Source organism: Dufourea novaeangliae, unplaced genomic scaffold (genome assembly GCF_001272555.1).
Source record: "Dufourea novaeangliae isolate 0120121106 unplaced genomic scaffold, ASM127255v1 scaffold16, whole genome shotgun sequence".
Lineage (NCBI taxonomy): Eukaryota > Metazoa > Arthropoda > Insecta > Hymenoptera > Halictidae > Dufourea > Dufourea novaeangliae.
In genome coordinates this window covers 2,597,220-2,613,534 of record NW_015373891.1, presented here as the reverse complement: position 1 = coordinate 2,613,534, position 16,315 = coordinate 2,597,220, and the positions used below count along the sequence as shown (strand labels likewise).

General features: G+C 42.1%; 1 protein-coding gene across 1 annotated transcript in view; it reads left to right on the top strand.

Annotated features, from left to right (window-relative positions):
- Positions 1-7,857: 7,857 nt before the first annotated feature.
- The window catches only part of LOC107187771, a 73,388-nt gene continuing 64,930 nt past the window's right edge, over positions 7,858-16,315 (top strand). Inside the window, exons 1-5 of the mRNA XM_015575945.1 lie at positions 7,858-7,965; positions 8,721-9,155; positions 9,622-10,101; positions 10,196-11,934; positions 15,481-15,575. Of these exons, the coding sequence (XP_015431431.1) occupies positions 7,858-7,965; positions 8,721-9,155; positions 9,622-10,101; positions 10,196-11,934; positions 15,481-15,575 (2,857 nt within the window). The remainder of the gene's footprint in view (positions 7,966-8,720; positions 9,156-9,621; positions 10,102-10,195; positions 11,935-15,480; positions 15,576-16,315) is intronic.

Sequence of the window (16,315 nt, the reverse complement as noted above, 5' to 3'; positions counted from 1 at the left end):
ATATTTAGATGTTAAAGATGTAATTGTTGATATTTTATTACATTTTTCAAAATTTTAATTTTAATGAAAGATTTTTTTAAACTGTTTATATTTGACAGTAGGATTTAAATTAATTAGTAAAGTTACTATCTTTATCCCTTTCAGGAGAATTTGAAAGAAACTTAAGCGCTGTATCTTTCAAGACCAAGAATGAATAGTCTGGCACAGTTTAGTTTTTTTTTTTTTAATTCTCTATGAACCTTGGAGGATGCGACAAAATATGACATTTGTATCACTAGAACTTATTCGTATCTTCAAATATGGTGCTTTTTAATTATTAGTACTAAAACAGAACAATTCAGTTTTCTTTTACACGAAAATAAAATACGTACTATAACATATTACGTGTTTTTATTTGATTAGGAGGTTAACTACTGACCTTAATCCGTTCTATATATTTGTAGGCTCATATGTTATTAAATTAAAGCCACGTTTAAATTTAATTCCATGAAAAGAAAAAAATTTTTCGAAACCTGATTTTTCGATTTTTTAACACATGCGACACTGTGGCGTGGTGTCGCATATGCGAGTGACCGATAATAAAAAATAGAAAAGAAAGACGGAGCTATTTCTGATTGTCCATATCTGTAGTCACCGCGAGGCAGCATTCCAACGTCAATTCTAGTGTCATTTACGGTAACGAGCGGGATTGTAAATACCATTCCACGCGGAAACCTGCGTTCGATCGTCTGCGCAGACTCGTGAGAACCGAGGTGTATGAAAATTATAGTTTCGCTGATAGATTCTTACTTTTGATGATTTTATTGATACACTTAATATTTCTTTCGCAATACAAGAAACTACCGTCACTTTTAAGACACTTTATTCCAATGAACGTTTTAAAAAAATGCCGAATGATATTGATTTATTCGTTACTCGCGAATAACAAGTAATCAGGTTATTCATCATTCACGAATAACGAGTAATTTAATATTATTCGTTACCTGTTTATACGTAATTCGAAACTTTCGAATACAAAAGACGAATAAGTATTGTTCTTTAGTGAACTTTATTCAAATTCGAATTTGGTATCACTCTTTCAATTATATCATCAGGAATTTTGTGGGGGACTTTTCTCCTACGCTGCAATGGTTAATTTCACTCCCACAAGATTTCCGATGATACCTACGTGAGAGACAAGACTGACAGTTAAATCAAATTTCCATGAACATCGTTAAAAGAACGAGCTTTACTCGTCATTTTCATTCCTAAATTTCAAATAAAGAATAAACAGCCAACGAATGATATTGATCTATCCGTTATCCGCGAATAAACCAACAACGTTCCATCTCACATTTTTATTCGTTACTCGCAACTACTTCCGCTCAATACCATGCTCATCGACGCGTAAGCCCAGTCTCTCTGGGCTTGAATTATTATGCCAATCGAAGGAAACCGTAAGGGGCAGATAACACGGATCCACAGGTTACATACTCCGATACGTTCGTGCAAGTTGTATCTTACGTCTCATTTCTGTGTCAAGTTTGAAACGGAACGAAGATATCCAGGGCAGATCGGATCGATCGGGCGCATCTCGCGAATCGGAACACGATTTCGTAACATTTTCACGAGGCTGCCTGGTGCCGAGTCCCGAGAGAGCCGGTGTATATCGAGAGAATGCGCCGCCTCGGGGGCCCCGCGGCTACGAATTCCGTTACAGCGCGCACTTGTATGGTTCTTCGGTATTCTCCCGTCCCTCTCTTACCGCACCGCCCGACTCCTGCCGCCACGAATCAATTTTTTTTACCCTCTGCTACCGCCTCAGGAGCCGCCGCAATTCTTGCCTCGCGGATTTCGCCGTGATATCTTTTGCGAGTTCGGGATCCTCGTCTCAACAGGCTTTCAAATTCTGCAGATTTCGCCGCGATTCAGAGATGGCCAGTCTGTTATTCTTTTATTCAGGCAGTGTGCAGAGAATATTGCAGAATTTTAATGGGTTACGTAAAGTATTAAATAAAATTATAAAATGACTATAGAGTAAATCCTCGATGAGTGTTCGAAGGCTCTTCGGCACTGACAAGGAGGGATTCCCAGGTGTAACGCTGACTTTTTAACGATGTTTAGCACAGCAATAGACCTTGGAATTCCGAAATCAATAATATTTATTTCAATCGCATATAGTCATTAGTAACGAACCTCACTATCACATGGTATAAGTTTGACCCCGACTTTTCTGGACATCCTGTATACAGGGTGAACCACGAATCGTGATCAGTAGAGATTACTCTGTTCTTAGTATCATAACATAACATTTGTTACTTTTTTTTTCATCTGGGTTGAGAAAAGATTAAAGAAATATTCTATTGATATCTACTGATCACGATTCGTGGTTCACCCTGTATATTGAAAAAAGAAACGAGTTACTAACTAGAGATAAGCTTGCCATTACCTGAACATAATCAACCTTGATATAAAGTTGAACGTACTATTTGCGTTCAGGAATGCTCATTGACTAGAAAGAACGCATGCAGAAACGTATCAAGGTGCACCAAGAACGCTAATCTAGGCCTTACGGTATTCACAGTCCGGATTAATCCTATCTGAGATAGCACGACGTCGCGTCGTCGAGTCTCGTGTTGGCATTAAATCCAGTTTACCGTTCAATTATGTAAAGTGTCCGAACGGCTTCGTGTTATCCTGCCCCCGCTAATAATGCTATTTCGATCGTGATCGGTGAAAGGGATCCCCTTGTCGAACACGCACTCTATATTTATACGTGGCCGCGGAAATCTGGCGGAAACCGTGTGTAGAAAGTTTCTCCCCTCGTGGCTCGAAATTCGGATAGAGTAAACAGCACTGATGAACGAACACCCAAGTGATTTTGTTGGTATTAACGTTGAATTTTAAATAATAATAATATTAACGAAATATTTGACACATGGAAATTAAATCTTTTTAACCCTCAGCCGTCCCTCGTGTCTATTTCACACATTTTTCCCTTAAGAAATGATGTGACTTTTAATTTAGAGAAATTGCAAATTTAACTATTAATCTCTTCGTTATATTAATTTTTGGCCACTTTGTCAACTTATACCGATTTTATATCTCCAACAGTTTCCGAGATATTCGATCGAATACAGTTCACTCCCCTAAATTTGGGATCTCTTTACACCCCTTCAACATGAACGATTGCAGATAAAAAAGATTGTGTATCAATTATTTTAATAAAAACTACAATCTCACAGATTGTCATCAAAATCGGTGATTGTCAATTCGGTATGTTCCCTTATTAGAGGATAATCGCGTAAAATCGACATTCTATACATTCAAATAATTATTTAAACATTTAATGTCTCAAGGGCACCTTTTCCCCTTATCCAATCGACCTCAAACTTCACACAACTTATTTTTTTATCAAATAGAACTATTTCGGGCGTTGGCACGAAAAAATTCCAAAGTTGAAAATAAGAGCCACCCTAAGTCTCATTATTCCGGTGTATCGAGCCTACTTTGCGGGGGGTCGTGAGCGTTTGTCGATCATTTGACAAAGTCACGAAACCGTGAGACCGATAATTCAGCGGGCTTCCGGTTCTATTAAACCATCCGGGGGAATTTTCTGGTTCGCGATAGCGTGCACCGCGGAAGAAAGTCCAGGATCGGTGGCCAGCACCCGATTATTCATGATCAATGACGTAGAACCCCGTCGTCCAGGAATCCCGTGGTAACTGTTAACGAGCCGCGTTTCTGCCATCGCCGCCTCGGGGACCCGTTAAGAAAGTCTCTGCTACGCCGGTTCTTCCATCTGGTGATACGGCACAGGTACACACGTACAATCTCGAAAGTCTCGTTATTAATACGACGGCCAATTTAACCGGGCACGGTTCTATTGAAGGAACGACTCTTTAATGCCCGTGGATCACGAACGTCCCGGTGAGAGATCGGTCGAGGGACGATGAACAAACAGAGAGGTGGCGGTTTGGGTATAAGTATGGAACTACAAAACGATTCCAGCATAAAGTAACGTAGTTCCTTGAACTAGAGACAGACTATTTTTATCGTTCTGGAATTTCTCGAAGAACCTTGACTTCGTGTTCTGGAGCATGGTTTAACACTGGAACTACCACTCCAGTTAATAGACTCTTGGAACGATAATTACAATGTTAGAAGAATTGATTTTCTCGGGGGTTTGACAACTTTGAAAAGGTTATTACTAGATTCCGGATTTTTATGCAAAACATCATTTTATGAAGTGATTTACGAAGGGAGGAGTAAAAATAGAAAGGTCTTTCCTTTTTCGGAGATTCTATTGGGATAGAAATAAAATAAACAATTTATCAAACTCTATCGAATTTTGATTCTTTGCTATATTTAACGTAGTCATACATGCTATAAATGCATAAAATCCGCAGGCTAGTTATCATGATTATCGATCTGACAGAAATGAATACACTGCGTGACATAACTATAAAACTACTTTCAAAATTTGGAATCCTTTTGTATTCTGGTTAAAATAAAAACGGACCATCTTTTTTTCTAGGGAATAGAATCTATTCTTTTACTGGAGATATATTATTTTTCAACAGGATTTCCGACATGGCGTACTTGGTTCGTTTTTATTTTAACCACAGTACATACGAATTGAAAATTTCAAGGTGGTTTTATAGTTATACCACGCAGTGTGTAACGTCTATCGTTGGTCGTTCTAGTGTTAATCGTTTTCTATCGAGACCTTTTATTGGACTCTTTAAGAGGGCGATAAATAATCTGTGGTATCGCAAAAAAGCTATGAAAAGTCATTGACTTTCTATCGTGGAGAAAGGTTCCTGCTATATGTAGAGAAATAAATGAAGTTCTACTTTGTAATGAAATCTTTGTAGCTACAAAGGAATGTTTTTACGATCTTGGAAAATGTACATTCTAGATTCGGTATCCTTTCTGACGATATTAAGATAGGTGTTGAAAGCTATCGCGAAACACCGCGGTCTAGACTTCGTTGGATTCCTTGACATTTCCCGACGAACTGTTTGGAAATCATTGAAGGACGTGTGGAGTGCTTATTACCGGTCGTTCATTCAGTATTTCTCACTACAACGAACAAACTAAAATAACATAGGAAATTTTTTCTTCTTGAAACGATTTCAATTAATCAACTAACCGATAGTGTAGTAATATAAATTAATAGTAAACCACTGCTTGACACCAGAATTAATATTTTTATGACTAGATCGTATCGCGGCTATGACAATAATTCAGACTAATCGTAAAATTAATGTCAGACTTTTCGATCTGTATTCACTATACAGGGTGTCCCAATATTGATGATACAATTGATGATACAACCAGGGAGGGAGTGATTCTACATGAGAAGATAAGTCAAAAATAAGGAATACATTTTTTTCGTTTGAGGCTTCGTTTTTGATTGGTCGTGGTATTAAGTAGAAACAGTAAGCAATGTACAGACACACCAGAGAAGTCTTATTCAATTGCACGCGTATCCAGCAGATTTTCAAATTCGATCATTTCGAAAACAAAGCCTCAAATTAAAAAAATTTATTCCATATTTTCGGCTTATTTTCTCATATAGAATCACTTCCTCCCCGGTTGCACCATTTCAAAGTGACTATACAATTTTTGTCAGACTACAATGTAGATTAGTTTTCGAACAAGAACCAAAAATCTTGGGGGAAGTTTTTTCCATCCATTTTTATCCATTCTTCGTTCCACCATTTCATTATTGCATTTATTAAGTACATTCGAAGATCCTTGTTGCACATTGGTACAGTTCAGTCCACAATTTATCGCCTACTTCCCTACAGTTTCGCTATTCCAGTAGCACGAAAAGGCGCGGCTGGGGTCCGATAGACCCAAGACCATCCATCTTCGTACGGGGCCTGACAGTATGCCAGTCGCGACTAATGGATAAATTCAGGCCTGGGTGGTCCCTCGATCATCGTTTTTCGCGGCACAGGGAACAAGGAAACGAGTTGTTCAATGATTCCGCGCTCCCCAGGAGTCCCGATGTGTTTCGCCGTGTGTGATTTATGAGACTTCAAGGGGGCAATAGGCTCGAGAGGGAGGGCAAGAGACTTTCCATTCTCGCGAATAGTGCAAGACGACGTTGGAAAAAGGGACGCGCGAAAAATATGAAAAAATAGTCGCTCACAGGCTGGCGAGAGAGTTCAGCGGGGGATACCGTGGCGATCAGCTGATTGCCCTGACGGTTGACCCCACGAGGTCAGTCTACTTTCTACTTCTTGGCGTTCCGACGGAAATCGGTGACGGTTGCGGGGCGGTGAAGAGGCACGAAAGGACAAGCATGCAACGCCGATCGTAGTGTCCCTCCTCTTTAGAGGCCGGGAGAGTACTTTCTACGAGAAGAGCAATATTGTACGTGTATCGTTGGACGATCGTTGGATGCTGATGAGTGAAAACGAACGGAGGCGGTGAATAAAGAGTCGCGCCGCCTCTACCATCTAAAGACTTATTGGCGACAGGAGGACGCGGGAATCTCTCGAGTACACCTGGAAAATATTCCCCTGTATCGTGAGAAGAGATCTCTTTCTCCCTTTTTCGCTCGACCGCGGAGAAAGATCCGGTCGATTTTTCTTTCTTCTATTTTTTGTAGGAGAAATTGTGATATTTTATGATTTGTTACATAAATTTAAGTGTGTACATGGAAAAAAATAATTAATTGAGAAGGAATAAACAACTTTAAAAAAATTATTTTTTTTCGGTTATTTAAAAAGTTATATACACTTCTAAAATTAAGATACTATGGAGTTATATAGATACTTATAAAATTAATATCGCAGTATAATGTAAAACAAGACTCACCTAGCTCCTATTAATTATACGCGTATATTTTCGTCGATTTAAGACTTGTAAAACGAAATTAACTGTGTCTGGTTACGTACGGCTTTTTTCACTGTGGCAGTCAACGTGTTCAACACGATTTAGTCGCAAGGTAGCATTAAGTGCATAGAAATTGTTCACAGTTTCTTGAAGAAGGACATACACCATACAAGGTTTTTTAAACAACTTTAGAGATTTCACAATTAAATCGTTGAACATTACATTTCTAAATGATAACAAGTAATAAATACATGTGCAATAGTATGGTAGAAATGAAACAATTTTGTTTGGATTCAAATATTGGATATTTTAAATCCAAGTATAGGAGCCTCGAAAACTATAGACTAAAGAATCGAGTTTTAAACAACATAACATCATTTTTTCTTTGCGATTTCTTGTTCCTTAAGGTCCATGAATAACACTGGGATAGTTAAAAAAAAAGATAAAAATTTAAGTAAAAAAAAATAAAAGTCTTAATTCGCCCGCGATTCGCACCGTGATCGTACTGTAACAGCGGATGGTCAAACGGGGAAACGAGTGGGTACACCATCGGCAAAACATGAAAGTTCCGCGGTTAAGTTGGTCACGCGAGTACGCCGGCATGTAGTTAAGGATCGCTTAATGATCGTCTGAGAAGATCACCGCGCGCGCTGCTACGTGACACAGTTTGCACCGGGGATCTATTCGCCGCGACTCGATGACAATCTTTAAAAGATTTTTGCTTGGTGACTGCTCACACTTAAACACAACCGATTTTCCCCTCATCCAAACACATCCATCCATTCGGTCTGCTGCTGGACCTCCCATGTTTTTTCTTTCAACAGTCAAGAGACGTTACACTCGTTGCTCGTTATACAGGGTGTAACAAAAATGTTGGAGGACCCGGAAATAGGAGACTCGTGAGGTGATTTGAAACATTTTTGCTAAGGAAAAACTTGTTTCAAATCACCTCACGAGTCTTCTATTTCCGGGTACTGCGAAATTTTGTTACACCCAGTATATCCCATGAAAAGCCATGATCTTACGATGGTGATAACTGTCGCTACTAAAGCCATCCTCGTATTCTATCTAGTTTCTTACGACACGCCGGAATCGACCGCCTACAGTCCTGTAATCGAATTAATAGAGAAAGCTGTAATAATCTCGTTCCACGACTGGTTCGATGAGAAAAAACAAGACGGAGAGGATCGCTCGTCTCGCCCGTTAACCCTTTAAGTGTTTCATTTCACATTAAAAAGGTGCACTTGCGTGTTTAATTACGTATTTCTAAACTATAACGAATATAAAAGCAGATTAAATTCATTTACTGCGAAATTGACGTAAATTATAATAAAATAGCACAAATTACTCTTGCGACTTGAGTGCCATGCTATTATAAAGAAAAGTCAATGCCTTATCGAAACAGCCCTCGTTCATACACCTGCTGCTGCATATTTCTTGTTTGTCGACTGATTTCTTTCTCGTTATATGTTTTCTTGTCCTAATAGATATTACATAAGATGTCAATGTGTCATACACAAGTGAGAACCACCTTCCCCATAAATTCGAAATATATCGATCATATATGTACATGTATGTTACATGTGTCTTTCGTATTCCTTAATACTACCCACGGACATAACACATCCCAAAATATTCTGAAAATGTGTTGAAATTACGAATAAGTTCTTTTGTTTCACTTAAATCTTACTTCAAATTAAAAATGCAAATTTTGTTGTTTAGCATACTCGTCATTAAAAAAATACCATTCTTTCGGGTATGCTCGACATAAACAAAGGGTTAAACGAGGGTCCCACCTCGAATATCTATGAAAACTTGTCCCCTTCCCTGTCGATTACGACACACACTGCCGATCTCGTCTGTACAATGCCACGCGGACCTGCTTTCAGGGAGTGGCCAGCATTCCGGGCTGTAAAGATCAGCGGACTTGCGATGAATGGAACGGCGGTTTAGGAACCACCCGGAAAATGGACGTCGCGAAGAGCGGAACGGAGGATTACGTCACGGTGGTGAACGTCGAGAGCAGCCAGTCGCAGCCGGAAAATTTCGTCACCGTGCTGTCGATAGGCAGCGGGAAGACGGAGGAGGAACCACCGACGTCCCCGAGCTCGCAGAAGAATCAAGTGAACGGGGTCGATGGACCGCTCGAGGAAGAGGTCGAGGTGTTTCGGCTGCCCGGTGAACGACTTGGATTCGGGCTGAAGTTCGAGGGAGGGAACAAAACGTCGGAACGTGTCAGAAGGCTGTTTGTTCAGAGCTGCGCGGAACAGAGCCCTGCGAGCAGGGCGAAGTGCTCGTGGGGCACTTTGGGAGAGGGTGACGAGGTAAGGGGAATCATTTCTTTTTTCATTTTGTAAGCCTTTTAGCGCTATGAACTTGTATGTATATAATAATCGCTTATATTAACACAAATAAAACCAAAGCCAATTCCTAAAGAAATTTCTTCAAAAATGAATTTAAAAAAAAAAACGATGTACGTGGGACTAAACGGACCCATCGAAAACCGTCCGAGGATTAACAACTAAAATCCTTCCTTCAAACGCTACAAAGACGACTCATTTTCCCCGATGCCTAAACATTTTAATTAGACGCGCGCGTAAAGCCGTCACGCGACTCGTCGCGAGTCTAGGCCTATAATTTTCGAGACCCACTTCCTCCGTTACGATTCCCAAGCGAGCCGGCACGGCGGTGGCTCGTCTGCAGCGCAAAACACCCGTGCAAGAAACCGCGTGTACGTCGTGTCCCCTCACGTGCAAACACCCGGTCACGTTTACCGCGTCTCATTTCCAGGTACTCTCGATCGACGGTGTACCAGTGACACACATGACTCGGCTGGATTGCGTGAGACGATTGAAGGAGTCCCAGCTGGTCATCAAGCTGATGGTCAGGTGCAGGGGAGCTCTCAGGCCTGAGGTGGTCAGCGCCGAGAAAAAGTGTTCACCTGAGAAAAGCAAAGTGCCCCCGGAACTGCCGTCGGCGCCGCCGCCGGTTCCGCCGCGAAAGCTGAGGCAAGCTCGAGGCTTGGCCGACGGCGAGGCTAATCCTAGTCCTGTCAGAAAGTCCTGGAACGGAAGTACCAGGTCGCAAAATGGTTCACTGAACAGTTCGCAGACCAGTTCGCCCGGTTCGCAACCTGTCACCCCGTTGGATAGTAAATCGACCACCTATGAGAGCTGCGAGTCTTCGCCGAAAAGCTCCAATGGGTCAGCGCAAGAGACACCAAAAGGATCGCCGAAGGACCGATCGCCGGAACTCGCGAAATCGAAGCAGGTTCGATGCTTTATATTGTTACTGTTTCCTTTCAGTCGAGGATCGTTGTGCACAGGTGTGCAGGAATTCATAATAACCGTACATACAATTACAGGAACCGCCGGAAGCAATGGTCTACCTGGACGCCAGATCGCAGTGCGGTTCAACGCACGGCAGCACTTCCGACGACACAGGAAGTTCAATGTCCACGGTGATCGACCGGTTCTCGACGTCCGATCGTGTGTCGACGATCTCCACCGCCTCGACCGCGTCGACCACGTCCGAGCAGCCGATGGAATTCTCGCGGATCGATCAGGAATACGATCGATCCTCCGACCGAGACTTCCAATTGTCCAAAACGATTTGCCCTTTCGAGGGCTTGGACGCTGATTATTCCGGGAGTCCACCCGATTACCTGCTTCGACGATTGGCCAACTCCGAGGCGGTGACCCATGTGGAGTCCCGAGGTGAGATCGAGAGGATCACCGCGGTGGTGGCGCCGAACACGGTGGTGATCGAGGAAACGATCACCTTTCAGCCGCCGTTGAGCTTCCAGGACGCGCCGTTGAGCTACGGCCACGAGGCCAGGCCAGATGTCTTCTACACCGCGGATCTGGCCGCGGACTCGACCACACATTTCAGGCCAATTAAGGACGACGTCGAGCTAGTCGAGCGCGTCAACGGAGACGCGTACGATTCCTCGCAGGAGAAACTCAAGGAAGCAAGCGGCAACGGAAAAGGTTCGGATAAAACGCCTCCGCCACTGCCCGCTAGGAATCACGTGAACAGGATCACCGTCAATCAACCGACCAGCAACGATCGTTCGAGCGAGCAACGAGCACAAAAATCGTCTGAACCGTCCAACACGGTGTCTTCGGATAACCAACAAGAGGCACCTGTTCTGCCACCTAAGCCGTTGCCCAGAAGGGACATCAAGATCAGACGAAAGAGACCACCACCGCCTCCACCTCCGCCAGTCGTGGCAACCAGAGAAGAACCAAAACCCTCCTTATCGCCTGAGCAATCCAAGCAAACGAGTCCAGACGAACCGACCAACCCAAAGGTCGACGTTCCCTCCACGAAACAAGAGGACACGATCGCCACAGGTAACAACACCGAGGACAGGTCAAAGACACTGGAGAGAACAGACTCGGAGAGCAATTCAACGTCGTCGAAACACACCGGTACAGAGAGCGACGTGGACAAGAGAAGGTACGATGAGACCGAAGATACCGAGTCCACGGAGAACTATGGCCCTCCGGAGGACGACGGGCTCAGGACGAACAAGGTGCTCGAGATCATCGAGATAAGGAAGGCGAAAGCGTTGCTCCCGCTCCAGGAAGTCAGTACCGTTCCACGGAAAGAGGAAGAGGACGCGAGATCTGGTTACACGAACGACAGGGTTAATGGGGATCAGGAGAGGATCAAGTTAGAGGTGAACAAGAGGAACGAGAGACCGAAACCGGAAGTCAGGACCGGGGTCACGATTTCAACGGAAGTAGAGGACTCGGAGGAGGATAGCGACGAGGCCACGACGAGATTTAACGAGCCTATAGACAAGTTGTATGATAGACAGTCGAACGGAACTGATCATTTGGATGGGTTCAGAGATGAAGATTCACCGACTGAGAAAGATCTGTTTGGACACGAGGATGATGGCGATGAGTCCTATAGCTCGTTGAACGATATCAATCGGAATGTAAGGAATTTGAGAGGAAATCGAGGAAGGAACGAGAAGGACAACATCGAGGAGGACGACACCAGCGACGAAAGCGACGACGACTATTATTGGCAGAGTAATCTGGCGACGATAGGCGAGGAGGAGGAAACGAATTCGCTCGAGTACTCGACTGCGTAAGTCTACCTCGCGATTCCGTGTTTATAAACACGTTACCTACTGGTGTTTAATAGGTTTAGTCGATCAAACGATTAATAGTCAAGGAAGTATTATTAAATAGTTTAATCTTGGTAGCGAAAAACAGTCATGAGAAATAGCAGGAACTCGAATAGAATAACGTAACAGTTTCTCCTTCAACTCTGATCTAAAGTTTTTTATCTATCAGCATTGAAATTTAAAAGTCTATTAATGGGCTATCGGTCAGGAAATGTTAATAAATCCGAAGATCGAAGACTTGATATTATGTAGAACTCTAAAAAGAATATTGTTATTATCGTTAACACTAGAACAACCAAACCCGATAAAATGACGGATTTCAAATTTGATACTGTCGGAATTTACCTTGAGTTTTAGTTGATTATACAGTTTACATTATACAATACTATGTTGTATTGTATTATATATTACGTAATTTAATTTACTACGTATTCAACGCTGGTAGTTCTAGTGTTAACCCCTTTAGCGGAAAAAAAATTTTCGCAAAATTGAGTATTTGACTACAAATAGCTGAACACAGAATCCTAATTTTTAAACTTAAAAACCAAAAATGTGTTTTTTTCTTACAATATTATGAAAATGAATTGACACGACGACCGTCTTGTGACGTCAAATTGTATAAAAAATTATAAGCCAACGCGGATAAATCCAATCACCCCACTTAAAGGGTTTAGGCACTTCTTACAATCTTCTAGAGGGAACGTACAATCTTATTTTCAAATATCTCAGCAGAATCACGAAACATGGTCCAAAAGTTGATTCTCCAGAAACCATCGAGCAGACTGTGTATAATGTTTCCTCGACAGTTACATCTCTTACATAAATTTCTCCTCGCGACATACCGATGTCCTGCTGGAGATATCGGACGCACAGCCGCAGATCTTCGATCTTTTCGATTCAATACCGAAAACCAGCAATTACACGCAACGAAATTGGTCGCGTCGTATCGTCGGAGGTACCGTGGGGCATCGATATCATTGACAAAATAATCTTTTCCATCGGTATGCCAGGCAATAAGGCCCCGCCGTACGAGCCGGTCCCAATTAGGCGCACGAACTTCCTTAACAGCGATCCGTTGCAAGGCCGAGTCGCGGCGAGCAACGGCAGCGTTCCAACGGTTCGTAAACAAGGAAATATCCTCGTCGTCGGGCGAATTGATAAGGAATCGTTTTTTTTTTTCGGAGCGTTTTAACAATATCTTCGAGCACGCGCGGTCGAGCCTCGCGGAACCAGTTCTCCACAGAGGAAATAAAAGGAGACGACACGCTAATACGCAATGCCAGCAGTCCATCGCGAGAGATACCTAGCCTTCGCAGCTTGATTCACGGAAACTGGTCCTCCGGTTCCTTATTACGACTTATCGAAGTGTACCATCTCTGTGATTTTACTGAAATACGCTTTCCCCCCGGTGATCTAACGTCTTAAGATGGGATTTCCTGTAAGCGTCAGGCGTCTGGGTTTAAACGATGTGCAAGATATAGGGTGTTAACACTAGAACTAATGATGATAACATACGTCTATTTCTATCAGATCGATAAACATGACAAATTTTTCAAAATACACGAATTTATAAACTAACTAGTTTCTTTACTTACATATTGCAAGGGAAGTTGTGGAACGTCAGAGAAATTGTATTGTTGTGATGTTTTAATGATTGCTGTAAGAGTATGTTAATCATTTTGATTGCTTTGGTAGTTTTAGTGTTAATAAAAATGTCGGACTCCCCACAGGGTGGATTCTACATGCAAAATTGCGACGAAAACCAAGAGTGACGAAATTGCGTTCGGAGCTTCGTTTTCGAGTTATTCGTTGTTGGAAATACTGGCGCAGTTGTACGCGTGATATACGTCTGACGCAACGAGTTATTCTACTTGAGAGGCGCGTTTGTCAACTGTTTCACGAGATGATTTCGTGCATTTTGTTTCACTTCATTTATTAGTTTCACATCGAGCCTGTACATGAACTAAAAATCGGCTGTTCAAGTAGTATAACCCATCGCGTCAGACGTATATATTTGACGCATTTTCGCCGATATTATCAACAATGAACAACTCGAAAACGAAGCCTCGAACGCAATTTCGTCATTCTCTATCATGATCTTAACACCTTGTCCTACGATTTTCGTGACGTATGCAGACTCCAGGATTACATTATTGTCGATAGATTTTCAGAAATTAAAAGCATTGTACTTAGCGCAACTGTATTTTTACTGTAAAAGTTAAATATTAATACCAGCAACGTGGTATTTCACATCGATTTAAAGAAACCCGAATAATATTCGTCTTTGTTGAATCGATTTTGAAACCCTCAGCACGAGTCTGACTCGATATTATAGGGCAAGGGGTTAATTTTGTCTCAGTTATGTTGCTTCTCATTTTATTCCATTGCTTTCGACGTGCAACTTCCGCTTCGCTAGTAATTGAGGTGCAAACGCACGTGTCTGACGCGTATAGGAAATTCCACTTCTACATGTCGCGGTGCGTTCGCCCAGGAAGCGATGCAACCGGCGCTAAGTAGGTACAGATTCACAGTACATTAAGTCGGGGCTATCTGCCGTGGCCAGCCGGCGGATGTATTCTTTAATTGTACGCAAATTACGTTTTTTTTTTCCCCCCTGAGAATTTCTCTCCCCGACTCGCCGCGATCGAGACGGCTGCGAACAATTTACAGTTGCAAAACGGTCTCTCACGCGTATTTATAGCACGACCGCGGTGAGCCACGCCCGTTTACACCGATGGAAATTAAGCATCGAGCGTTGCGCGGCTCGACTGGCCAAGAATGTGCCGATTTTTTAACGATTTCGATGGCAGACTTCGACGAGGGGCCCGATACAACGATCGCCTCCGACGAATCACGTGGATTGTATTTGCAATCTGGCTGTCGAAGTGATACGAAAAAATCGAAAGCGAACGATCAGCATTCCGGCACATCCCCGCGAATTCGAACGCGAGGCGGTTAAGTGAAAGAGTGAAATTTCAGAGGGCTGTGGTTAAGCCGGGCTAATGGTACGCTCCGACGGTGGATTCGAAAAATTTCAATCGCTCCCCGTATGGATATGGGTCATCCCGTGCCAGGCCGTCCACGATGGCCGACAAAAAGTTAATTGACCACTTTAGGGCATGGAAAGGGAGTTTCGAATCGCGAAAAATGGGGTAACGCGATCGGCTCTGGCGACCATGTTGCGAATCTACATATTCCCGTTTGTCTGAAAAGTTTCCAAACTGAATTTCCCAGAATGAGTTTTTCGTAAAACCATGATGCTGTTTATCGTCAAATATTAGAAATAGTTTTCTTTTAAAGGGATGTACTGTTCATAATAATTATAGAAATTCTGGTAATCTTCAAAATGGTGGAATGGTAGGAAGTGATACTTTGACAGCAATGGCCTGGTATCTGTTTAATTTTGAAATGAATTATTCTCGAAACTTTATTGTCACGCCTCGTAGACGTCAGGTGTTTCATTTTGTAGAAAATTAAAATGATGGAATATTCTTCTTCTTTTGCAGAAACAACGATGCCAGTGACAACGATGCTAGCCTGACGGACAAGCTCGAGTGTCAGGAATCACCGACGGGCAAGAAAGACACGTTCGCCGCGAACGGTAAGTACAAATTACGAAAATATTGTTCTTTCAGTTCAGCTACATATTTATGGCTCTGTATTATGTTCTTGTAATAGTAACACTATGGATGTTTATGCAAGTTCCTGTTTTCATAGTACGTTTTCGAGAAGTTAAAATCGAAGTCAAAGTCGTTGAGTTTGTTGCAATAGCAATAAATCCGCGATTGTAGTCAAAAAGTGAAGAAAACTTAAGGGCTCACTGAACATAGAAAAATTATACAAATACATATTACGATAAACTGAAGACAACTAGAATATTTTAGATTTCAACAAATTAAAAAAAAAAAATAAAACAATATAGACAAATTATAAAAAATTGATTACAATAAAGTAAATAATACGATTTCTTTTACGATTTCACTCTCAAAAATTACTTTATCATTAATATTTTCCCGGACACAAAAGGAATTCTATTCTTATGTCAAATGTTACATTTATTCTAAACCATAAATGTTACTACCAGCGAAACAGTATTTCACGTCGACGTAAAGAAAAGTATTAATATATATGTTTACTAAATTCACTTTGAAATCGCTATCACATGTCTGACTCGATATTGTAAGACAAGAGGTTAAATATGTTTCCCGAGCGGATCCATAGAGCCATTACTCTTACCTTAATTCGGCCGTCGAAACAGTCGGAAACTTGGCGCGTACGCTGGACAAATTAAAACGCGTCTCCTCGAGGTCAATAGAAAACGATTAACGCCGCCTGGGGGGG